This window comes from Lichenostomus cassidix, chromosome 11, assembly GCF_008360975.1.
Source record: "Lichenostomus cassidix isolate B80296 chromosome 11, HeHo_3.0, whole genome shotgun sequence".
NCBI classification, from domain to species: domain Eukaryota; kingdom Metazoa; phylum Chordata; class Aves; order Passeriformes; family Meliphagidae; genus Lichenostomus; species Lichenostomus cassidix.
In genome coordinates this window covers 17,176,752-17,203,363 of record NC_139492.1, presented here as the reverse complement: position 1 = coordinate 17,203,363, position 26,612 = coordinate 17,176,752, and the positions used below count along the sequence as shown (strand labels likewise).

The window sequence follows — 26,612 nt, the reverse complement described above, 5'->3', positions numbered from 1 at the left end:
CCATTGTTTATCCTTTGTTGCTGCTCATCTCGTCTCGTCACAGACCTTTAATGACTTTATTGGGTAGTTTATCGACTCAGCTTCCAGTTCCCTTTTTCCTTCCATTCCAGGTCGTTACAGAGAGAATATCTCTTGAATTAGCACAAGATACCTCACTGTTCTGCATAGCTAAAAAGTACTAAAGCTCCTTCTCATTTGTGCAGTAGTTCTGGGTAGTTGCTGTCCTCCAAATTCTGGTCACCAGTATTACCAATGTCAAACATGGTTTAAGACAGTGGCAAATTCTTGGGGCTTTGCTCTACTTGTGGTGGAAGTGGCTGAAAATCAACAGCATTTTACCAGCTCTTGACTGTGGCTGTGAAATCTTAAGACTTAGATCTGCAGAGATGTACTAACTGATATAAATACCTGTTTGTAAAGGTTGCTTCAAGGTTGGGCATGTGGCTCCCTGCAGAAGAATTCCTCCGGTGTTAGACTGATACTGCTCTGGATGAGAGCCAGCAGGTTCTAAACTTGCTCCTAAAAACCTGAAGCTGGAGAGCTTTTCAGAGAATACATCTGTATTGCTAATTTGCACCTTGAAGGAGGAAATTGGCTGGAGAGTTGGTGAGAATGAATAAATTGATTCACAGTGGGTTGACAACTCGCTGTGTCTCAGTTTCTGTGAAACATCTGTGGGTGATGCCACCACAAAATTTGACTGCTGGCTCACAAGCTGGTCCACTATCAATATGTGATTAAAAACCTGTTGCTCAGATGTATGAACTGGATTCGTGGCACTGTTTTCCAGATTACTTTGTGTGACTTTGAATGAGTGGTAAAGGGACTGGAGCAGAGCAAGGAAAAACCTGCTTCTTCAAAAAATGTCATCTCTGCTGACCCTCGTAGATGTGCAAGTGGAATAATGCAGCAGAAAATCAAGCCCAGAACTGAAAGTAATAATTTATCAAGAAAATATTTTTCTTTTTAAAAAGTACTCTTTTTTACAGTTCTAGAGAGAAAAATAATGAAGATGAGTAAGTTTTAACAAGAAATCACAAGATGAAATTTCTAGCATCCAAATCATTAAATGCATTCATTTGTAAACATCAGTGATGGAGATGACAAGTTGTAGAGATCACAATTCCTCTCTTCTTGTCGTGAGGAGTAGTGATTTATTATTTGAGTAATCATGCAGCACAACACAGGATTTAGATTCCCCGAGAAAAAGATTTGCAATGTTTATGAATGTATTAGTATTTCATCATTGGAAAATTATGAACTCAGAAAAAAAAATCATTAATTTCTGAAATGCAAGGCATGTACACTGAATAAAGCTGTAATGTAAACCAGACAGGCAAGCCTGTGAATCAAATAGTCTTGCACATCATACAGTAAAGATTTTCCTGGTTTGTTTCTGCTGCAGACAAAGAATGCTCATGTTTGTGCCACTTAGTCTGTGGTGAAGGCGCAGAATGTAGTCAGAAAAGCGTCCTTATTTTGAGCACACTTAATAATTAGAGCTGCACTCTTTGTCTTCCTTTCAGCCTGAGAATTGTCCAGTTTCATACAAAGATTAAATGAGACAAGAGACTCAGATGTCCTGGCAGTCTACACTTGGTGCTGAAGAATGAATGCATTAAATACATGGAATTCTTATTCAGTATCTTTCTGCAAAGCAAAACATAGCATTATGCTGTTTGTTTGCTGTTACACAATATGGGCATTTAAATTTATTCAGCCCTTGTAGAATCTGCCTGTAGCTTCTTTTTCCCCCCAAACAGCCATTATTGTAGCTTTATTCTGAGGAACAATTTGCTGTATCACAGCTGGTCATCAGTGAGGCATTGTAGGCTGAATTTTGTGTCTGGCCCTAGCGAGGCATTGGCATTCCCTCCGTGCCAGGACACACTCAGCAGCACTTGATGCAGAGTTTGTGTGACCACAAGCTGCAAGTTTGTTTTGTCAGGCTAAAGGGAAGGACTATTAACCACAAACTCCAGAGCCTCTGATTTTGTAATTGGAAATCAATTGGGCAAAGCTGAGTTTTGCATATGCGACCTCTTCCCGCGACTGTATCCCAGAATGGTTTTCTCCTGAAATGATGTGCTTAACAATTTTACATCAACAGCTAAACTATTTACAAAATCAGTTGGAAATACTAAATTACCTGTGTGCTTTTGGCGACCACATAGAAAGAAAGTTTAACCAACATGGAATTGTCTGAATGGTGGTTTTTTTGGTAATTTACATTTTAATCTCGTTGTTTATTTGTTTTAATTAAAAGCCATCACAGAAGTTATTGGCTCTGTGGAGTTGCAGTGACTTTGGTAAGGGCACAGTGGGGCTGATTACATCTGGAGTTTATATTGTTCCCTTGTGTCCAAGGGGGTAAAATGCAGCTCAGTGTGTTAGGCCAGACATTGCTAAAACGCTTTTTCTCAACTCCTTTGGCACCAAGGGGCTGTGTGGTGGTGTGAGCTCATTGCTGTCCTGATTGCCCTGGTGCTGGGAATGCTCACATGCCATGGATCTAGCATTTCCCAGTGTTACATTCCCTATTCTTGTTTCCCTGGTTGTTGTGCACAGACAGCTGTTCAGTCCTCTGAAAGGAAGGTGCCTGGCCAGTGGGTTTGATACCAATGACCATCAGATGCAGGGCTGGGGGAACAGGACCCAAAATCTGTTTTTTTGCTGAAAGATGAACTGTAAAGCAAACTTTTCTCGGTGACAGGCATTGTCCCTCAAGGACCAGAGAGTGGCCAACGTTATTTAATATCTTCATTAAGGAGGGAGATGAATGGATTGAGTGGATGGATTAGGTCAGATATTAGAAGGAATTGTTCCCTGGCAGGGTGGGCAGGCCCTGGCACAGGGTGCCCAGAGAAGCTGTGGCTGCCCCTGGATCCCTGGCAGTGTCCAAGGGCAGCTTGGCCATTGGGGCTTGGAGCAGCCTGGGACAGTGCAAGGTGTCCCTGCCACTTGCTTTTTCCTGTCTATGCAGTGCTTGATTTTACACAACCATAAAACCATGGTAATACATAAAATAAGTTGCTGTTCTGGTTAATTTTATGTTGGAAATGGAAAACTCTTTCCACTTTAAATGGGAAATTTCTAATTAATATATCAGTAAAATTGTTTGGGATTTTTTTAATTTGCAATAATTAATTTATTGTGGTGGTACCAGCTTATATTCTGGGAAGCAGGAATGAAGAAATAATCTACTAGGTTTTTTTTTTTGCTTGATGTCTCATTATCTGTGCAAGCTTATTATTTACTACCCCAGAGTAGTGCTGTTGTAAAATGTGTAAGAATATCTGAGATTTGTGGTATGATAGGGTTGAATTCAATTGAATTGGATCTAAGTAAGTGCAGATGTGGCTGGTTTCATCTTTATCAGCTTATCTAAGCTTTTGCACTTAAAGGCTTCTGTCAGTTCAAAGCACAGGCACTGTTTGGTTGAACAGAGCTAAACTATGGTAGCACTTCTTAGCCTTTCAAAAATAATTCTAATTTAATTCAAACATATGTACTACAGAACTTGGAGGAGTTTAGATATGCATCAAGTAAAAATTCCTTTCCATTTTTGTAATTTAAGGAGGCACCAAAAAAAAAAAAAGAAACATATCAAAGCACTTGAAGTTTAATTTTAGTTTTCTCAAAAAACGCTTTTTCTTTCCATGTGAACAAATATAATTGAGTTCTTTCCCCATTCCCTTACTTTAAAAAAAAATCACTAAAATATAAATCAAGATTTAGCATCAAAGAGCAACTTTGTCAATACAGGCATTTGGGGAGATTCTTAGAATGTTGGAATAATTATAACATTGGATTTCTGTTCAGCACAGGGATAGACAAAAATTTGCTACTCCAGAGCATAATGAGATATCTAAGTGCATTTCTGCATTTGAAATGATGGCAGAGCCTACAAGTGCAGCAGAGATAAAATGGCTTTTTTTTTTTTTTTTTTTTTTGCCTTGGGTTTTGGTTTGTTTGCATCTCCAATTTTGATAGTTTGTACTTCAGCTGGACAGCAGGGCACATTCAGAGGAGAGCTGCATCCCTTCTTTTGATTGCATTTTTTCAAAGGGCAAAAATATGGGCCAGATATGGATCACAAATAGATCACTTCAAAAAGAGCCTCAAATTAATAGCTGGAGATTTGCACAGCGAGAGCAAACTCAGCCTAATTCATTTGCTAGTGAAGTATATTCAAAGCAATCGCAGAAAGGGCTGTGCACAGGGATGGCTGGGTTTGTGCATCAAAACTTGTAATCCAAAATCCTTTGGCCAAGGCAGGATCTGTGAAAGATAAGCAGGAAGAATTTATGAGACTGTTAAAGAACTAAGGAGATATTGGGTCTAATAATTTTTCCTTTCCCAAAACTCAGTCCATCAGCTTGCACCCTCCTATATGGCATTTGCTATTTATGAAAATTTGACTTGCCTGTTAATGATATCCTATATGAGGTGAGGATATGTTTTGAAAATACAACAGTCTGATCCTTGGAGAAAAAATAAGCAGTTGGATCTCCTGTAGTGTTTGTGGACTCAGCCTGGGGTGATGAGAGCCAAGAGACTTAGCCTGGGAAACTGTAGTGCCTTAGACATCAATCATTGGCAGCAATCATTTACAAAATCTTTACAGAAAGAGGCACACTGGGGAAAAACAAAAGGGAGAATGCAAAACTTGGAGATTGGTTTGAATGAAGGTGAGAGGCTTTGACACTGTGGGGTGACCCTGTCACTTCCCAGTCCCTGAGCACAGCAGTCAGTTGTGCCCATCCTTCCCGAGACAGCTCCAGCACTGTGCTCCGTGTTCTTGGGACCTGACAGCCTCATCATTAATTGCCAGAGATGTTTTCTGCGGGAAAATTATTGCCTTCACAGGTGAGATTTCTCTCTGCTTGTCGTGCATTGCTGAGGAACTGGAAGGGACTCGTGTCACTGGGTATGATGGGATTTAGGAGGGAGTAATATGGGGATGTTTGTCATCCTGTGACACAGCTCAAAGATTTGCATTACAAACTACAAAAAAATTAATTATTTAAAGGTCCTCCTAAATCCTACGCAAGAGGGGCTCTCAGTAGGTGCTCTATATGTGGAATTGACTCCAAACTTAACTCCTCGTGCTGGGATGGTTTATTCAAATTGTGCAGGCAGATGCCAAGTCATAGTTGTGACATCCTTTATCACAGACACACAATACAGAATTTTGTTTGTTAAGATATAATAATAAGAGATACCTCAATCGATATAACTCAGGAGCACAATCTAAGATGTAATGTTAGAGATAAATGAGTATATCCTAGATGAATGATTAGGATATGGTTACTTAGCTTCTGTTAACTTGCGATCTGGTGACAGCAGGCTCAGTGCTGGTGAGCAGTGGGTGCTTCAGCAAAGAAAGCCAACAAGATGCTGGGTTACACCACCAAGGGCATCACCAGGAAGACACAAAGTCATGATCACACTCTGCTCTGTGCTTGCCAGGCTGCACCTGCAGTGTTGGGCTCAGTTTTGGTCCCTGCTGTGCAAAAGGGAGGTGGACAGGCTGGAGAGGGAAAGAGAAAGGTAATCCAAGGGCTGGAAAGCTGCCACACAGGGAAAGGCTGGGAGGACTGGGATTTTTCAGCCTTCAGAGAGGAAGGGTTAAGGGGGAAGTTGTCACCGTGTTCCAGTATTTAAAGGGCAGCTGCAAAGAAGGTCACTGAATTATGGATTGGCCTGAGTTGGGAGGGACCTCAAAGATTATCCCATTCCATAGGTAGGGACACCTTGCACTGTCCCAGGCTGCTCCAAGCCCCAATGGCCAAGCTGCCCTTGGACACTGCCAGGGATCCAGGGGCAGCCACAGCTTCTCTGGGCACCCTGTGCCAGGGCCTGCCCACCCTGCCAGGGAACAATTCCTTCTAATATCTAATCCAAAATTCCTCTCTGTCTGTGTGAAGCCATTCCCCCTTCTCATCAGGAGTCACATGGAGAAGATAAGGGGTAATGGGTAAAAGTTCCTTATGGGGAGATTCCAGCTGAACAGGAGAGGAATATTTTTCATAATGCAAACAACCAACCTTTGGAATAATGTCCCCAGGGAAGTGGTGGATTCCCAAATGTTGGACATTTCTCAGGTTCAGCTGCTCAGGGTGTTGGGCCATCTTGTCTAGACCATGGTTTTAGCAAGCTCTGGCCAATAAAGGTTGAACTTGATGATCTTCTATCCTCTTCTTCTATGATTCCATGAAATCTTTAAAGCACTCAGTAAAATGAATGTTTGCTGTCCACCCCTGAGTCAAATGCCAATTCTTGTTTATAACATTATAAAGTTAAAAAGCAAGTCCGATAATTGTCTCCAGCAGACTCATTTGCATTATTTCCTCCTGGTAATTATACAAACAATGGGGATTCTCTACCTAAGAGCAAAATACATGTTGATCTGTATGTGCTGAAATACAATCACAGCAAATGTGTTTTAATTATGTGCAGAAGTAAAGGCACGGCAGAAAGCTGCTCTAATATCTACAAAATGAGTCATCACCTAAAAAGACTAAAACATTAAAATAAAGCTGGTTCTAATAAGGAAAATAATTAAATTATGATAAACAAACGGAATGAAATTGCTTTATTTTTGTTGGAAGGAAAGGTTTAATTGGAGGATTTGTGTAGGCAGTAGGGAGGGCTTTGCTTTTAAAGGAAATAAAAATTTAATTCTCCTAGAACATGAGTGCTGCTTCTGAGATGAATGACAGATTTTCATTTCATGTGCAGTTGAAAAGTTGGGGATAATAGATACTTTTGTGTCACTCAAAATACAAACTCTTGAAACACCAAAAATATTTTAGGGTAGGCATAGCATTTTAATTAGACAGAAATTAAACCCCTTACATGATAACAAATGAAATTAATTTAAATGGAAACATTCTATTTACATTTTAAACATATTAAAAGAGATAAATACTTCAGAAGAATTAAAGTAATGCATACACAGGTATAAAAAGCTTTAGAGTGAAAAATAACATCGAAGCCAACATGTTCAGAAAAAATACTGCTCTGGTCCTTCCCCAAATGATTTTTTTCCCCTAAATCAACTTTTTAGTAATATGAACGGTTGGAGTGAGTCATTATTCTTGTCCAGAAAAAAAAAATACAGGTGAAAAAAATCTATGCAGCTCCAAGGGTACGTCTGGTATTTTGGGGGTGGCTTCTTGGTGGTCTGAGCAGCCATCCTTAGGACCTTTAACTAGTCTGTTCTGAATATTGGGCCTCCATTTCTGTGAGTGTTTTGAGGCCTTGAGTGGCTTACCTGAAACAGAGGCTAGGCAAAGTTAAGAGTATAAAGAGCAGTTAAATTTATTGAAGCTTTCAAGGTGCATTCAGGGCAGACAAAACCTACTGGAGAGGTGACATCCAAAAATGGACAGTGAGTCACAAGGTTTTCATATTTTATAAGTTCTGACCATTAACATATTGAGCTTTAATCCTCCAATTACACCTTCAGCTGATGATGTCAATTACTCCAAGTTTGCTCCCCCAATTCCCTGTTGTTTACATATTTTGGGGCTCTGAGGCAGCCAAGTGTCCTTGGATCTCGAGCTTTAGAAGAATCGTTTTGTCTAAAAATGCTAGGAACAGAAATTTTAGCGCTCCATATGGAGTCCAGAGCCACACACTAAAACTACAGCTACACAAAAATACAGAAGCTAGAATCCCAGGCACCAGTTTCCCCAGCAGCAGAGGGGCAGCTGCTGTGGCTGTTGCTGAGCAGTGGTGTGGAGATGCTCTCCCGGTTACTGTGGTGACACACTCGGCGTGTCCAGCGGTGTACATGACATCCCTGCACTCCGATCTGGGTGATGATAACGTTCCCTTGATTGCAGGAGGACAAATAAAGGGTTTTTCTGGTCTGCGGGAAGCTGGGAGTGGATTGCTGCTGTTGGGATGTGTGATCACTCAGCACTGCACCCCGGGGCTGGGTGACACAGCCACTTTGATGATGACTCTGTTTGCTTGGGCTATCAATATAAAATGTCACTTCCAGAAGAGAAGCAGGCCAGCAGAGAGCTTTAGCCACAGGGAGGGAGAAGAAATTAGCTTGGCAGTAAGATTCAAGGCAGAATAAATAAAGTCTGGGTGTATTCTGAGCAAAAAAAAATACAGTCACTATTGAATAGATATGTTATCCAAGTGTTATACTATGTTATCCAAATCAGGTGTTATTTCTGGGGAAAAAAAGACAACTCAGAGGCTCCATATCCATCCCTTCTGCAGTCAGAGAAGCTACTGAAATCCGTGTTAGCTTTGCAAATTTGTGGCCCACCTTACAGAATGTAATTCTTTGTGTTCTGCTGGATTTTAACTAGCTGATATCCTGATTTCCTCCCAGGCAAATTTCTTGGAAGAGTTTCTTCCCACCAAGCAACTCCCCCATCCCTTTGATGGCGAGGGATTGCTTCTCCACTGTTTCTCCACAGGCCTAAAAATTCAGTAATTGTCAAATCTCTTGTAGAGGAGAGCAGAAAATGGAAGGGAAAAGTACTTATCAAATGTAAAACTCTCCAGGTAACCCTCAAAGTGAATATTATCACAAGCATTCCTGGATATTTGGGGTGTTTTTCCTCTTTGCCTAATACTGTGGTTTGCTAGGTTTTTACTAAAAGGAAAAAAGGGGGGAAAAAATGTTTCAACCATCTTGTAATCAATAAACTGGCATCTAGAAGTTCAATATTCTCAGCTTCATTTTCTGTGGCAAGATTTAAATTGCTTAACATTCCTGTTACTTTTTTCTGCATGTGTTCTAGGAGCCATATGCTTGGTATTTATTTTCTTTTGTTCCTTCCTGCTTTCCCATGTATTTACTCTAGATATTTCTATTTCTTAGTTGTTTTCAGCCTCCAAACTGGCTTTTGAGTTTTGGCTTTTGAGTTTTGCTACCAGTGTCCCTTTGGAACTACATTTCAGCAGACAGAAGAAAGCTGGGACATGAGGATTACTTTTTTCTTGTGACAGTATAGCATAATTTAGCTGGAGGCTTTTTACATTTTTCTCCTATTATGCCTCACCTAATCTGCATAACCTCATTCCTTTTTATTAGTAAGGGACAGATGTCAGAGTTGTAACTATTTAACTCTAATATTAAAGTTATTTTTTGAGGGATGAAGAGTAAGTACACTGCATGGAATACAATTTCAGTGCAGTTTTTCATTCTGCCTTAAAAATATCGATTCTTTTCAGGTCTAGAGAATGGTTAGAATTAATGTCATGTTCATCTAAACTGTTAGAAGTAGACTCAGTAGAGTGGCAAGCCAGGATTAAAGTTCCAGGTCAGCTGTAAGAAATCCAAGGTATTCATGGATCTGGTGGCACTGAATCTTAAAATGGGGATTTCCATCCATCCTGGTGGATACTACAGTCTCCACTAGTGGGATCCATCTGTAAGGGGCTGCTCATGTGGCAAACTAAACCTAAGAATTTTTTGGTCTTTCTTCATTCTTTCACAGACTTGGCCCTGTTTGTTAAACCTGCATATCAATAATATATGAAACCAAAGCAGAATATATCACTTGCCCAGCCACTCTGCTTTTCTTACGGATTTCTGTCCTGTTATTGGGAATGGCAGTGTTGCAGTCCCACAGAACTGCTGTGTGTTTTCTCTTGGGTTTTGTGCTGGTTAGAAGTGTAGGGTTTCATTCAGCCTAATTATTTTTTCTTGAAAACCTTGTTTGAGCTCGTTGTACCAGTGCATCATACTTCCTCATCACTCATTCAGGAAAGAAAAGGAGACTGGAGAACCCAGGGGGTTTCCCTGCTCAGCCCCTTGCCAGCACTGTATAATCAGCAGCAGTTATGCACCAGACTGGAGAAAACGATGGCTCCAAGCATTCCCATCCTTCTGTCTTTTCCTGAGCAGCTCCCAGTTAGTGCAGTTGGCACAGCTGAGAAAGGAACTCTGGGCCAGCTGATAAACACACACCAACTCACAGACCACTGGTGAGATGTTTAAATAGCTTGGCATTTCCAGTGGGGGTGGGAGAAGAATTGGGTTTAATGGTGGTGTGACTGTGATTTCTGACTGGCTATGGTTCCAGTTTGCCTCAAAGCAGAGTTAACATTTGATGAGCCAAGAGATGTTTGATATTTGATGAGCCCAGTCAAACTCGATCTGTTTTTGTGTCAGAATATTCCTAACAGGACTGACCAACAGTGCATTTACATTGCTGATGTTTTGCTGAAGAACTTCATGCAGCAGATTATCTTCTTGGTTAACTTTGCCATCAATGTCCATTTGCATACCCAATAATCCCATCTCCATAGGCAAACAAAACATTCCATCTCCCATATCCTGAGTAAATGTGAAAAGGCAGCTTTACTGACTTGGTAAATAATCTCAGATATTTTACTTTACTTCAGGGTCTTGCTATTTCCAAAACTTTATTATCTCCCAGTCAGATAATTGTTAATCTCATTATTTATCTCATTTGTGTGGAAGTCAATTACATCTGATCTATTAGTTACCAGAAAATGTATTAAAAACAAACTTGTAAGCTACTGGTAAACTCTGAATTTAATTGGACTATAAATTGAGGAGTCATAATAGGAATTGATAACTAGATATTAGTTATGAAGGGTTTTTTTGAGGGGATGTCTTTGCTTCTGTATCCTTCAATGTAAGTCTTTGTGATTCTAATATATTTTTGTCCCTTCAAATTTGAGACAGAGACTCCTACTGAGTTCCTGGGGTTTATACCAGGTTCTAAAACAATTCTCATTAAAATAAATTCATCTCAGGACCAGAAATTTGTGAAGGAATTCAATCCCATTTTTCCTATGAGTTCGAGTCATACTGAATCCATAAAAAGCCATTGTAATTAGCCCAAGTCTTAGAAACTTTTTTCTAAAATTATGTATTCCGGACTCATTCTTCCTTGTCTCTGGTTCAGAAAAAGGGGAGGGAAAAAACTCAATTTGCTCTTTCCCATCAGCAGAGGAGAGTGAAGTAAGCTTGGGAAGGCTGGAGCACACAGTCCAAGAGTCCTTGTGACAACAAGGACCTCTATGTGTTATTGCAATCCAAGTCATTAATATCCATTATTTACAGCTCAGTACTGACTGCAGTTGTCCCCTGCCTGGCTGCCATTTGGAGCTCTCAGTAGAGTTCCCTCAGGAACTCCTGCAGGAATAGCAGGAATGTACATAACATATTTGGATTTTGTTTCATTCTTGTATCCAGGGTATGATTTGGATAATTTAGGGACTTAACTTCGCTTCTCAGTATTGTAGCACTTCCTCATCTTTTTAAAGGTGGGGGTTTTGTGGGATTTTTATCCTGAACACACATTTTATTAGAGAAATGTCAGCAGAGTCCTTGGAGATCTTCACAGTTCTCCCTCATGCAGCTGTTTCCCTCTTCTGCTGTTCCTTTTATTGACTTTATGTTCTCCAGTGGGCAGCCTGATGATCAGTTCTTTGAAGGAGGGGGAAAAACACATCATTTGAAAGGTCCTGAGAAATCATTATTTATCATTATATGCTTTGAGTGCTGCTTCCAGCCCTGGGCAGCACAGCAAGGACAGGGAGCTGCTGGAGAGAGTGCAGAGGAGGCAGCAGGATGAGCAGAGGGATGGAGCAGCTCTGCTGGGAGGAAAGGCTGGCAGAGCTGGGATTGTTCAGCCTGGAGAGGAGAAGCTTTGGGGTGACCTCAGTGTGGCCTTTTGGTGCCTGAAGGAGCTGCAGGAAAGCTGGAGAGAGACAATTGCCAAGGACTGCAGGGCCAGGAGACAGGGAATGGCTTCCCAGTGCCAGAGGGCAGGGCTGGATGGGATCTTGGGCAGGAATTGTTCCCTGGCAGGGTGGGCAGGCCCTGGCACAGGGTGCCCAGAGAAGCTGTGGCTGCCCCTGGATCCCTGGCAGTGTCCAAGGGCAGCTTGGTCATTGGGGCTTGGAGCAGCCTGGGACAGTGCAAGGTGTCCCTGCCAGGGCTGGGGTGGAACAAGGTTATTTTAAGATCCATTTCAACCCAAACCATTCTGTGATTCTTTGCCTCCTAACTTTCCTGCAGTGATCATCCTCTCCTTCCACCCCCAGCAGGGGGAATGCAGGACAGCAGGTCACCGTCCTTCCTGGGAGGAGCCTTAGGGAAAGGCAAGGAACAGCTGAATGGGGACAGAGCCATCTGGGGTTTTGGCTGCTCTGTGCTCACAGTGCTACGAGCTCTCCCCTGCTTGTGTGGGTAGAGGGAAGCGACAGTGATTCAGCCATCATTAAATTAGTACAGATGTCTCCCACAGCCTCCCACAGGAGTCTCTCCATGAGCTCAGACAATTTGGATAAAGGTCTAGTTGCTGAGTCTATAGGATTCTGGCTGGTTTGAGATTGACATATGTTACACACTCCCAGCTCCTGGGATACTGATTTGTATACAAGTTGGCTGTATCCACACTGAGCCAGAGGTTCTTTTTTGATGGGATGTTGGCCCCAAATTTTGGATGCTTGGGATCACAGGTAGGTCAGGTGCTTATAGCAAATGACATAAATACTCCAAACAGTGCCCACACCTATAATCATAGCACTGCTATTTTTGCTTCCTTGGACACAGATCAGGTTGTCTGATGTGCCCAAAAAAGTGATAATTGTCCCTGAGACTTGAGTCTCCAAATGTCCTGGGCAGGAGACTTCAGGGCTCAATAGAAGCTGCTAGAGAATCAGAGCTAATACATCAGTAGGTATTAAACCCTGCTGGAGCAGGCACAGTGGCTTATTTCTGCATATTTAATACTGTTGGTGTGTAATGGTTTATGCATCCTCTCCCCTTTCAATTCTTCCAGAAAAGCATTAACAAAAGCAGAAGCTATGATCTATCTCTAGTGGTTTAAAGAATATTTCAAATTTAATGGTATTGCAAATTGATCGCATTATGAGAGACATAACCTTTGCGAGTGAGTTTGTAAGAAATTCACAGGAATGCATGACTTAGTGGAAATGCATGGGAAATTACATTAGGAAGCTTTGAAAACCACAGAAGTGATGAGGCAAATAACTTCTTGTGAAACTGCGTGAAATGATAATAACTAGTTTCAACCAGGTTCCTCCGAATAACTTACAATTCTGCATGAGTTATCCCTAATAAACATCTAACTGCAAGAAAAGAGGGAAAAATAATCAAATTATCCTCATGTTACATCTATTTATTCTGATGTATGACACTCTGATGTTGCTATGTAATTGCAAACAGAGCAGCTCTGAAGAACTGGTTCTGGTTTGTTTGACATCTCATAAGGAGTTTGTTTTGCAGCATTTCCTAGTTGTGTTTATTTTCTCATTCTAAGTAATTTGAAAGATATTTCAAGGAAGAAAACACTGCTACTGCACCCCTGTGCACAGTTCACAGGTTAGTGTAAGTGCACTAGAAATCAGTTATGTTGTCACCGGTAAGCAGATAGTTTATAAGAGAAGCAATATGTAAGTACCCACAATTTAATTTTTCAGCTCTCTTTATTTCACTGTTACCTTCTCAACAGCTTTCAATTTTAGCTCGAGCTGGCTGCAGAGCTGATGTTTATATTTCTGCACTGTAGCTGTGTTTGACAGCCAATTGCTAGAGAAGAGCTTTCTATTTGCACTGCCAGCTTTACACATTATGTAGTTTTAGACAGTACTTACTTCCTTATGTTCAGACACTGAAGGATGCTAAGCAGTAATCTTAAATTTGAAAAAATTACCTTCCAAAAAAAAGGTATTTTAATGCTTTCAGGCTGATTTCATTAAATACTGTTAGCAGAAGGCGTACTGCATGGATTTTAAATTCTTTTATTAAAAAGGAAGACAGGTTAAATATAGTATCTCTGGGACCCTCCCAGTCATTTTTAACAAAACATGAAAAGAAGCCAGGCTGGTGAAAGCAGCAGACAGCAGAGCCTTGAAGGATTGTGAAATCATGACAACTTAAATATGCTTAAATAAATAGAAATATCCTCTCCCCTTTGACCACTCTGGCCTATTGTACTTTCCTGTGCCTTGGCTGATCAGGGCTATAGCTTGTCTAGTTTGGCAGATTTTGTAAGTAACCCTCAAATTACTGCTGTGGCTGTGTAGTGATTAACTTTTTTTATTCCTCTTCTGCAATCCAAAGACTATGTATTCTGAGCTATGGCTTTGACATTCACTTGAGGAAATCATTTCAGCAGCACAAAGAGGTCTTAGTGCTCAACTGCAGTGAACTCTGGGCCTGAGAGTGAAGCCTGGCAAGTTCTAATAAGCTTTTAAAAAGGAGGAAAGGAAAAATACAGCTCAAGCAACACAGCAGAAAAGCTCAGAACATGGTGAATAAGATGATGATGATTAAATGAACACCAGAGGAGGATTTGGGATATAGGAGCTGCTGAACTTCTGGCTAGCCTGAAGAATGGGCATTCCTGTAGCTTATGGTTTTTTGCAGACATCTCCATTTTTTGTCTATATCGAGGAAGGAGCATCAAGTCAGACTGTGCTGGCAGTAAAACTGACAGCCCAAAGGGAAGAGCCCTCTGAAGTCATTCCTGGAGGCTTCACGAGCCTTACAGGGAGCAAAAACTACAGTGTCGTCTGTGTCCAAGACTGACAAGCTGGAGGAGGCAGAAAATGGCTTTGCTGCTGTTTCACCGAGTGGGGAAGAGAGTGACAAGTGCAGGAGGAGGCACTGTTAATTATAATGCCTGAAGCACTGGAATTGGTAATGTAAGAGCTTGACCCCAAACAGTGGGAGATGACAGATACTTTTTTCCCCCCATAAAGACACAAAAGAGGGAATATGTTTTACAAGACTAAAGCCGCATGCAATTTTTGAGGCTCTCTATGCCCAGCTCTCAGATCTCCTGTGGTGAGCCACTGTGCTCTGTAGATGAAATAATAGAGAAGTAAATGAGATGGGAAAGGATTCCTCTTTGGCAGCGTGACACAACTTCATCACATGCTTCCAAGTGTCAGGAGCAGTTGGGTTAAAAAAATCCAGAGCTGCTTGCAGCAGCCGCGTCTGCTGGAGCAGGGGAAAGGAACAGCAGTCTGGGCTCAGAAATAGTTGCATGAACTCCCAGCTGGGCAGAGAGCCAGCTACAAAGAGGTGCCAGCCATCTGAGGCCACTTGACACGGGACATTTGGGTGTTAAAGAGCTGCCGAGAGCAGGGAGAGCCGTGGGACACAGGTCAGGTGTGGTAGCGGCGCGCTCAGGACAGAAGGGAAGACAGATGGGATTCCCAAATGGAAAGGGCCAAGGCCAGAGCTGGGGAAACAGAAAGCTTCAGCTATCATCTGGCCTAGCATAAGGATTCAGAAGCAGCAAGGTATGTAAGGAATGTGTGCAGGAAAATGGAGCTTGGAGCGTGGTTAGGAATGAAGGCAGGTGGGAGCAGAGCAGCTCCTCTGTTGCCATCTCAACCCTGGGGAGGTGAGTGGGGTGGTGGAGCTGGAGAGGCTTTGCATCTCAGGGACATGTGGTTTTTCTTTGGAAGTTCTGTTGGCAGGGGGAGCACGACAGTGAAACAACACCAGAAATACGTAAAAATCCCAATTACAAATTCATATTGAGATTAGCTGGAGATAAATGCATGAAGCTGTCTAAGAATGGCTTGAGCAGTCCCACGGTCTGCATGTTTTTGCCTAATGTGAATCTTTGTGAGACTGAATGTGGGCTTATCTTTATCTGTGGGTTTATCCTCTCTTCCTCCCATCTGTAAAAACAAGCACAGCTATGTATTTTTTTTCTCCCAAGGCATTAAACAAAAATAGATACTAAAGATCATTAATTCAGCCTGGTGAGGAAGGCAGTACATGATACAGAAAGGACCAATGGCTCTGTGACCAGGAAGGACTTAAATCAAGATTCAGGCAGGTTCCTGAGCTCTTTTCTTACATCAGCTGGTCATGATCAGTGAATTCAAATAACCTGAGTGTGAGAAGCCAGGCTTGTCTGCAGTTTTCAAGCAGCAGTTCACTCCAGTGTGCTGTGGGATGAGACCAAAAGGTAAGCAATGAAAAGCCGTTTGTGCACAGTTGCAGCATGAATATAAACAGAGACAAAATTAGCAAATCAAATAGAATAAAAAAGCAGGAGCAAAGAATAAACAGAAACATAAAAGAAGCCATCTGGAATCAAAGATACTCAAATGACATGGTAGGAAACTGAGGCAGACAAAAGCAGAGATTACACTCTTAAATGAAATTGTTAGGGATATTATTGCTTTAATTCCCTTTGAATCTGGTTATGAAACTGCAGCTGAGAAGTGTGAGCAGTAATGGCTTTTGACAGTTACTCCAGAGGCTTCAACTTACATGATTCTTGGATCTTAAGTGGAACCTTTGTCTTCCACGGACATGTCTGCTTCCCTTCTGAAAGTGTTCCAAGGACTGACATCATGTCAGGAGCATCAACTCTGTGCCCCAATTTGTCATTAGCCTGAATAATAATGCAGAATATTTGATTCTCCTCTTCCCCATTGTGCACTTATAATTCCCATTACTAAAGATGGGATCAGCCTATCCATGGAGAAAATGAAAGATCCTATTAAACTGAAATTAAATTCACTTTATTAATTCTGTGTTGTGTGCAAGTGAATCAAATCTATTTACAATAGTTTAATTAGAAATAACTCTTTAAACCACGGGTCAACAATAAACATGTTCTTTGTCCATGATGTGTCAGAACACATCAACAATACACAAAAAAACCTTCTGTAACTCCTAAAGAGGTTCATGCTTTTAGGGGAAAAAGCCACCCCTGCAAATCCACATACAGAAAGAAACACATGAAGAGTAAGGTGCATTACTGTTTTTGAAAGCATTGATATATATATAAAATGATTGTGAAAGTCACTAAAACCCTTCCATACTTTCACAGAATGAGTGAGAGCTTCTTAGAACCTGGCAGTTTCAGAAAAGAGTCATAAAAAGCTGAAAATTCCATCTCAAAGTCCATTAAATGGGGTCTGCCTCATAAATGAGGAATTTTATTGCAAGGCAAAGGTAAAAAATAGAAGAACTTGAAGCATTAGGACATTGCTGGTGTGTTGTGTGTGTATTTGGGTGACTTCAGGTGAAAATCAGCGAGGCACCCTTAAAAAAAGAGTCCAAAGTTAGGACAGAGAACAGTGATGCAGATTTTAAAATGAAGTTTTAAGGGCAGATGATTCCTTTTCCCTTGAAATGAGTACGGGGTAATTCCCTTATAATTACATGAGGATGAATTAATTACTTTCTAACAAATTCAAATAAAAACTTGACTACATAATGCTGCCTTCTCTTGCCTTTATTAAAAATGTCCAGGAGCATTTTCATAATATGTAAATTCCCCTCCCCCCATGCAAATTATCATTATATTTATGGGGTTTTTACTGAAATAAGGAAATTGGGATTACAAATCCTCCCATTGCTGATGGATCTGTTATGGGCTGGTCTGTACCACGTTGAGCATCAGCACCACACCCCAGAGAGGGCTGGAAGTGCCCAATCCTCCTGCAGAGGAAAACCAGCAGCTTTCTGCTCATCTGGGGCTGGCCAAGCCCCAAGTGCATCCATTCTGCACTTTCCTGATGGTGAACACATGGCTTGAGCGTGGAATTCTTGCTGCTGAGCAACCTGTTGTTGTGCCTGCCTGGCTTTGCCAGGTAGCTGAGTGAGAGCAGGTGAGACAATTCCCATCTGCAGGGGAAACTCGGAAATCTGCTCAGAATTGCAAAGGAGTTTCCCCAACCTCGCTGCCAGCCTTTGTCCATACATTAAATCCCTGGCTGCAAATGTAGTTTGGAGCAAAACACTTGTGAAGAAAACCTTGTTTGAAATATGCTGAACAAAGAGTTAGAGAATAGGGAAATTTAATAACAGTTCCACACTCCTGGAGTTGTGTTTTGCTGCAGAATAGCACTTTTGTATCTGCAGAATATATAAGCTCTTGGAATAAGTTTCATCTCTGCAATTTCTCTGGCATGGATCTAATTATACATGTTTGTAATATGTATATATGAGAGACTATAAATATCTGTTATACAATTGGATAGTGTGTTGGCAATACTGTTACATGTGCATTGGTTATTTGTGAAAATAATTTTGTGGCAGCCCTGTGTGTGCTGTTCTTGTTAATCCTGGCTTCGTTGATTACCATCTGCATTATCAGATAGAATGGCAAAGGAATTAATAAAGACTAGAAATTGCTCTAGTCTGAGGATTCATTTGGAAGGAAGTTAATTTTTTAGGAAAAAAATTTATCTGTGCTGAGGGTACATGGGAGCCATTAGTAAGGTATTAATTCAGGGCATCTGGATCACCATTAAAAGCAGGAGATGGTCCAAAATCACTCCTCTCCCCATAAATCCAGGCATGAATTGGGGGATGGAGTTACATCTGATACTTTAAGGGAGAGAGGTGTTTGGATTTATAGTCCCACGGGCAGGGCAGTGATGGAGGAAGAAGATTTCACTTCCTTTGAAGTCTAATGAACTGAATCTCCTGTAATGGAAGTGATTTTGCCTCTCTCTGAACATAATAAAGTCCCCCAGTAAATGTGCTTGTCTGTTTGGTTTGGGGTGCTCTCTAGCAGTGGGATATTGGAGCAGGTATTACAAACATTTTCTTTTTTAAACAGAAATTCTTGCTGCATCTGGATGTTGCTCAGAAAAGGAGAGGTCAGCTTTCAAGCTTAGGAGTAACAAATAAAGCTACAGATGTGGAAAGCAATTTCATATTTACATTTGGGAGGCTTTTTGAGCAGAAAGCACTATTCATTTCTCATAGTCATTACGCCTCTCTGTCATTCACCTAGTTCCTATATAATTATGTGTTTAATGATCTTTACCCCTCACATGAATGCAGCTTGCTGAAGCTTGACTCTTGCAGTAAATTATCATTCAAGTCTGGTAGAAGAGAGGAAATATTACTTGGGAGAAATGCTGTGCTATCTGACTTGAAACTTCAGTTCTGTGATATAACTTTGTGAGTAGGTGATATGACTTAATCTTGAATCTAAACAATAAAATGAGTTTGAAGAAGCAGCTCTTCCATAGGTCATTTGTTATAATGTTTTGATATAAGAGTGTAAGGACTTGACAACTTATTTTAATTGTTTAAGTCAGTCTGGGTATTCACCATAGATTGTAGTAAATGCCACATTTATGTCTTGGTTTTTTAATTAAAGAAAAAAAGTAGTTTTTCCCACTATAAATCTTTGGGTAAAAAACTGATCTTCCACTCATCAGACTTAGTTTCAGCTTTAATATAAAATGCTCCTGGCTCTTCTACTTTGTTTAATGTTTAGCCTTTCATTTTATAGTGTTTCAAATAGCAATATCTCTTTCTTGCTTTTGATACACTGGAATTTAATTTACTAGAGGAAACGATTAATGGTAATCATAGATATTTTTATCACATTACTGTTGGTATCTCACTAGAGCTGCAAAGCTTTTACACTTCTGCATTAATGTCTACCAGAACTGATCTGTGAACCATAACTGCTGTTGGACATTATGGGTAAAACCTGAGATTATACTGACAGTCTCTCTTAGCAAATAGCAAATTGGAGAATCTGAACCTTCTCAAATACCTGGGTGGGGTAGCTGGTTTATTCAGGCAGTGCCTTGTTAAAACTGCAGGTTATTTTTCAGTGTGTAGCTGGGTGAGCTGAGATGTTCCCAGTTCCTCTGCTGAGCTGTGGGTGTCCAGACAATGCTGTGATACCAGCTCACTGTAACTCAGCTCTGAATATCCTGCCAAAACCTTCATATGCAATGTTAATGCCATATAGATTTTATTCAGGGAGAAAACAGATGCTTAAATTCTAAACAATCTGCTTAAAACACAAACAGATTCTGGATTGATCTTTACAGGCTCTGGGGCCCTGAAAATAAGGGTCTTAGGGTAATAATCTGAAAGGTAAAAAAGAGTTGTGTGAAGTGTGAAGAGTTGAAGTTTCTGAGCAGACAAAAGTATGATAACAACCAAGAGCAGAGAGCAGCAGCTCAGTAAGTGAGGCTGATTGTTCCTGAGCAGGAGCTCATGGCAGGTGCAGAAAGAAAACCAGACTGAACTTTTGGGGAAGGGACTCAGCTGTCACTTGCCATCTCTGGGTGTGTTCCTGTGGGCTGGGGAGGGAGAGTGACCTGCATTGAGTGATGGACATTCACAGTGCAGTGCTTTGGACAGGCTGCTGAAGCAGTGGTGGTGTATTGATCCTGCCCAGCAGAGCCCAGAGGATGAGTTGATCACACCTCGTGCACTTGGTGGCAGTTCTGCTGTTCTGGCAGAGCAGGGAATGCCCTGCTGGCCAGGATTTTGTGTCTGGAGTGAAGCAGATCAGCAGGGAAAGCAGCCCTGCCTGCTGCTGTCTGCTGTGCTCAGTGCAACACTCCGAGCTGTGAGTTCCTGAGGTGTGGAACAGCTGAGTTCCTGACCAGACGAGTTCAGATAGAGCTGTTTGTGACCCATTCTGGACAGAAAACCTGCAGAGCCACTTGTGACATCAGCATCTCCCTGAGCCTTGGCTGGAGCTGCTGGTACAAGGCTTCTTTCCCACCTATTTTAATATCCTAATGCAAGCTCTTCTATTGAAAGATGCTGCTGCCTGGCCCTGGCAACCCCTGCTATCAATTGAAGAGTAAATTGCATAACCAGCAGCAACTTCTGTTGAGCTGTCTGTACTAAATGAGCAAACAGGAAAAAGTCTTCTAGTACTCATTGTAAATCAAGTTGCAACCTAAGCAGGTTGTACATATTTCCTTCAGACTACCTTTTGTGAGGCAGAGGTAAATAATAATAGATGCAAGTTGCGTTTTTAATGATGTCAGTCACTTCTTATTGATCATATTGAGTGTTAGACCTAATAGTAAACAGAATTTAAACCACTCTTACTGTACATTTAAGTTATTATCCTGTGTTTTTGAATGTGTTGACACTAATACATATGGTCCAACCAATTCACACTCTCAACCTCACAACTTAAAAATTATTGGAGGCAATCTGATATTCAGTACTTGGCTCTGAGCCTACAGAAAAATCCATGGAAGTCCTTTGTCCCCAGGATTTTAATTAATAAAAAAATTAATAGTACAGTAACCTCTCTTTTGTATACTGCTTCAGATTATTATATTTTTTTTAAAGCCAAATACAAGTTACATACAATTTTTTTCTAATGGGGCTTTGAGGAAAATGTAAGGTGTGTATAAAGGTTCTTCATTCAGGGCATGTACTTTTAAAATAAAGATCTTAGAACCTTTTAACTTCTATTAACAGGTGAGTTATGATACTGTCCTAAATTTCTGTGACTGCTGTCTCTGACAACATTCCATACATGCCAGTGCTCAACCATTTCCAGTCACCTGGAAATAAGCTAAAAGTAATAACTAAAAATAGGAAATTAGATTAAAACAAATGTTATTGTTAACCCTTCTCTCACCCTTTGATCTAATAGCTTAAGGACATTTTGTACTTGTTCATTTTGGCTGATAATTGTTCTGAAGGCATTTACATTTTAGAATGGGGATTTAAAATATATATAACAGCAGCTTTTTAAATAGAAAGTCTAATTATGCCTATGATTGCATTCATTTTTGATTAGTGTGCATACAAATCCCTGCTCTCCATGTGTATTCAAGCTGAGCTGTGGATCACTGGGATTGAAGTACAAAGGAACAGCTTGACAAAACGTATAGTTAGACCAAAGCAAAAAAACCCCAAAATTCTGTGCGTAAATTTTTCAATCTTTAAAATGCCTTTTCTTTTTTTTTGTTGTTTCACCTCTTAGTTGCACACAGACCTGGACCCTGGCAGCAGCAAAATCAAGTACATCCTGTCGGGAGATGGAGCTGGAACCATCTTTGTGATCAACGACAAGACTGGAGACATCCACGCCATGAAGAGGCTGGACAGGGAGGAGAAGGCTGAGTACACCCTGACAGCCCAGGCAGTGGACAGGGACACCAACCAGCCCCTGGAGCCTCCCTCTGAATTCATCATCAAGGTGCAGGACATCAATGACAACCCCCCTGAGTTTGTGGATGGTCCTTACCACGCCACGGTGCCCGAAATGTCTGTTGTAGGTAGGTATGTCTGCAGTGCCAGCCTCGGAGCGCTCACAGCTTTAGCCATGCCAGGAGGCCCTTGAGTTGGGGATGAATAATAAGGTATTTATTATGTTGTTAGCATTCATTTGCATATTTTCAAATCTTTTCTTGGCCGGAGCTTTCATCTGCAGCACAATAGCAAAGTCCCTCAGTAGTAAGGAAATGACTAACAGCTGTATTAATGTGTCTTTCTTTGTCCAACAACACTTTAATGGGCTAAATTTATATTTCCCTTCTGACACTGTAGTTAGAGTATTGTTATTGAGAAGGATTTATCAAGATTTGCTCCAGCATGACGCTCTAATCCTATTGATATTTTGTTGATGTTTAATTATCTGTTTGTGTGTTTTCCTACACTTGCAGGGCATTGATACATACTTATTTGTTTTCCTCTAAGTGCAACTGTAATCAGGCAAAACCATTGAAATGAAAGATGCTGTGTCTGGGAATTGATGGGTAGGCTCTAGAGTGGACTTAACCAATTAGCCACAGGATTTGCATGGATGATGGAGGGGAAAAGCAGAGAAAGCTGTGGAAAAAGATGGTGAAAAGGGAAATTAACTGTGTGAAAGCAGAAAAGAGAAAGGAAAAGAACATAATCTTCTTAATATATTTTACTTATATTTATTCATTTTGTCGGATTAGTGTGAATCTATTTCCTCGTGGATTAATACATTAGAATCTTTCCTGCACAGGTTGTCCCTTGGTTTGTGTTTGCCAGTGAATGTCCTTGCAGAGGCAGATGGTGGCACTCTCAGGTCCTCATTCCCTGTGACACTCAGCGAGTGCAGGTGATCTGCAGCTCTCACTGAAGCAAAAGGGAAGCAAAAACCCACCAAACCAAGAGAATCCATTTCAGGGCAATACAGGAACTCAGCACAAGCAAAGACATCACAGTCTGGCCCATGAAATGCAGAGGAAATTCTAATGTATTTTAGTGTTGTGTTGAGGATAATGTGCTTTTCAGAGATTTGTCTACATCTGTCAAAGCAAGGTAATTGAAGGAGTGCCAAGGCACTTTGTGAAATAAAGCAGCATCCTATCACAAAGTTTCCAAAACACCATTCTCTCTTACTTAAAAAGAAGAGGAATGTGAGGAGCCAGAACCATCCTCTCACTCAGAGCACAGGGAGATACTCCAAGTCATTGTCAAATCTAAGTGTGGTGTGCTGACTGCATGGTCAGACCTGGGGCTTCATCTTTGAAATCAACTCTTCTCCAACAGATTGTCATTTCTTCACTGCATTGAATTGCTTGTGCCAAAACTGATAGGTGAATTTTCAAGCCTGCATTTCAGTTCTTTTACAAAAACACAGCTTTTATGTGGTGAGTTACTTTTAATTAAACAACAGCACACACATAATATGGACCTGCTTTCAGAAGATATTTCAGCCAAGCTCTAGGTGAGCAAATTATTTAATTAAATAAAATGAGAGGGTAAAAAAAAAAGAAAAAACAGTGTGGAAGAAGGAGGAAGGAAAACTGAATGCTGTTATTCCTTATGTGAATGGGATTTATGTAGCATTCTAGGAAAACAAAGATATATGCAAGAAAAGAAAAGATGGTTTCTGATCACAAAGCTTGCCAAAAAATAATTTATATCTGTGCATATTTATAATCTCTAATAAAGACGTGGCTCCTATCCAAGCAGTGTTCACTGTAAAGAAGAGAAGAAAAAAACCACAAAACCCCCAAAATTTTGACAGGAAACTAGTCAGGAGATCAAATGAATAAAAATAATATGAATTGTTAACATGAGGCTTAAAAGATGGTAAATGCCATGAGAGTAAGAGAATAAAAGAGAATAACAGATGAAACATTTGTGAAGGAATGGGAAAGTGAGACAATGGAGGAAGGGTGAAAGAGGAGGTAAAAATGTGAAGAAAGGTCATGAGAGATGATTATAAGTTAAAACTTCATGTGGGAACACTTTTTGACAGAGGGTTGTAACAGAAATGACCAGCGCCTGGATTTAGTTCAGGGATAGCAAAAGGGGTTGGCTCCTGGAGGGAAATGTTTCACCTTTTCCTCGAGTTTGTTGGGGAAACAGAAACAGTTCCTCACTGAGCTGCCTCCGGAATCACACATTCCACATTCGGATGGATTCTCAGGCTGCAGGGAAGAGTTTTGTCCAAAGCAGTGTGTTCTGACACAAATACAGGTAGAGATTGCAACAGATCATCTGAGAGGTCTGAAGTTCGTTGCTGTAACTCTGGAGTTTTGCACATTTATCCCTTAGGATCCCTGGCCCTGCCATGTGTTTCCCATGACATTCCTAGGGGTGCAGGTTTCAGGCTGTTGTTCTACAGAAGCACAAACGTGCACTCCTGCTCTTTTGGTGAAAAACAGAACCTATTCCTCTGCTGTTGCTTCAAAACTCAAAGAATGTTTCTTGTTGCATCACATGGGATGTGACAGAGTGTAAAATCTCTGAAGTAGAGGCAGTGGAGTCTGTGTCTTAATCTCTGATGAAACCAAATGTCAAGGCTGGAAAGTGGAAGATGAGAGTGTTACCCTTCACTAATGTTGCTGTTACTATTTCCTTCTACTTTTCTCTCTTGACCCACAGGTAGCAACATCAGGAGCTGAAGGAAATTAATCTGTAAATTATTCCAATTTTTTTGAAGTTTTTTTTTAGTCCTCTTAAAATGACATTAAATTCGCTCTGATGTTTATGAGAAGACTCTCTCGGAGTCCAAGGAATTTTTATTATTTTCCCCTCACTAAGAGTATTTCACTTCCATTATCCACTTACTTAATTCCCTTAAAGAGATCTCCACCCACTGCCAATTTCAGCCTTGACATTCGTACAACACAGGCATTATTAGGCAGTGTTCTCACTCAGGATAAAACAAAGTTCTTCTGAACCTTTTCTTTCCTCAACATGCTTATATCAATTCTGCTCTGAAACAGAAGAGGAACTCATATGCTCTCTATATATAGTTCTTATGTAATGAGGATGCAGTACAAGGCATTTTATTTTTGGGCCTCTGGGGAAGGCAATGCATGAAATACAGATGAAGGCTTTAACCTTTCATTGTTCTAAGGTTCTAAGAAGATGCAGTTTTTCCAATAGGTGCATCAGACTGGTCTTATGTTGCTGGCTAGAAGAGATGTGTGATAGCAATGTCAGGGGTTATTTTGCATGACTGTCTAGAATTGGAATGAACTGTCTAGAAATGGAACTGTGAGGATGTGAAAGCTGGGTTCAAACTGGCAGAGGGCAGGGCTGGATGGGATCTTGGGCAGGAATTGTTCCCTGGCAGGGTGGGCAGGCCCTGGCACAGGGTGCCCAGAGAAGCTGTGGCTGCCCCTGGATCCCTGGCAGTGTCCAAGGGCAGCTTGGCCATTGGGGCTTGGAGCAGCCTGGGACAGTGCAAGGTGTCCCTGCCAGGGCTGGGGTGGCACTGGGTGATCTTTAGGGTCCCTTGCAGCCCTGTTTTCTGGTTTGATGTCCCTCAGGGCAGTGTGTGCCAGCACACTGGCTGTGTATGTGAGCTGGTGTACAAGAACCTCACACAGCCACGGCCACAGCATTCCCTGTTTGCTTTCTGTTCCATTTCTCTGGAAAATCCTGCTTCCCCGCTGGAACAAAAGGGTGTGCAGGGCTCTCCTGGCAGTGCCTGGTGCAGGGAGGATCAGCATTAGCCGCAGCTCTCTCTGGGAGCTGCGCTGCTCATTCTCAGCGCTGTGCTGAACACACTCCCACTCGCTGCCACCGCCTCACCCTGCTCACACTTACTGAAATCATCTCCTTCTCTCTTGGAGCAAAGAGACCAGCACATTCCAAAAAAAAAAAAAAAAAAAGTTTTGAGAATGAAATTGAATTTTTTTAAATGTAATTCCTGCATAATCTACTGTAGTAAGCCTTGCTCCCCAACTCCAAAAATGATGAATTTGCTTGTGAAAGTGTATATGGACAATATGTTCTTTGCTGAAACCGAGCACTTTAATCTCTTAATTATGATATTAATTTTCTTAAAGAATTAAAGATCAAAAAGTGAAATCTGTGGAATTACTTCGTTATAGCAAGTTATTACGTCTCACAAATAGGAAATAATTTTTCTGTAGATCTTGTTTAATCACTTTTAAATGTAAAAGGGCACACTGGGGTAGAAACTCAGTTAAAACCTTGAAAAGAAAAAAAAAAGGATTCATCTAAGCTTCTGGGAGGAAGAACCCCAAGACTCTATTTTCTTCCCTTCCCATTTGCCTATGAGCTCTGTATCTGTGCCTGCAATGAAGACAGACTATTATGTAAATGAATGAGCAAGCTTAGTAGATCCATAAGGGTAATTGGAACCAGTTCTGTAGCTTATTTAAAGATAAAACAAAAAAAGAGAAAGAAAAGGGAAAAAAACCAATCCACACCCTCCCTTGAGTTTATTGTTTCTGTGTTACCTTCTCAGCTACACACAGATTCATGGATTCCCCAAAACATGCTGCAGAGGTGGTAATGGGAGCCAAAGTGGATATTGTCTCCCGACAGCATAGTTTTAGGATCCCTTTTTCAGGAGAGGAATGAGGAGTGAAATCTCTTGATTTCGCTCTCAGCAGAGCTG

General features: G+C 41.1%; 1 protein-coding gene across 2 annotated transcripts in view; it reads left to right on the top strand.

Annotated features, from left to right (window-relative positions):
* Positions 1–26,612, top strand: part of CDH8 (cadherin 8) — a 154,774-nt gene that overhangs the window by 35,478 nt on the left and 92,684 nt on the right. The window contains exons 1-2 of one of the 2 annotated variants that reach the window (XM_085072001.1): positions 15,156–15,288; positions 21,732–22,026. In XM_085072001.1, the coding sequence (XP_084928127.1) occupies positions 21,840–22,026 (187 nt within the window). In that variant the 5' untranslated portion in view covers positions 15,156–15,288; positions 21,732–21,839. Of the gene's footprint in view, positions 1–15,155; positions 15,289–21,731; positions 22,027–26,612 lie in introns of those variants that run through there. The other variant, XM_085072000.1, reaches the window with a different exon arrangement.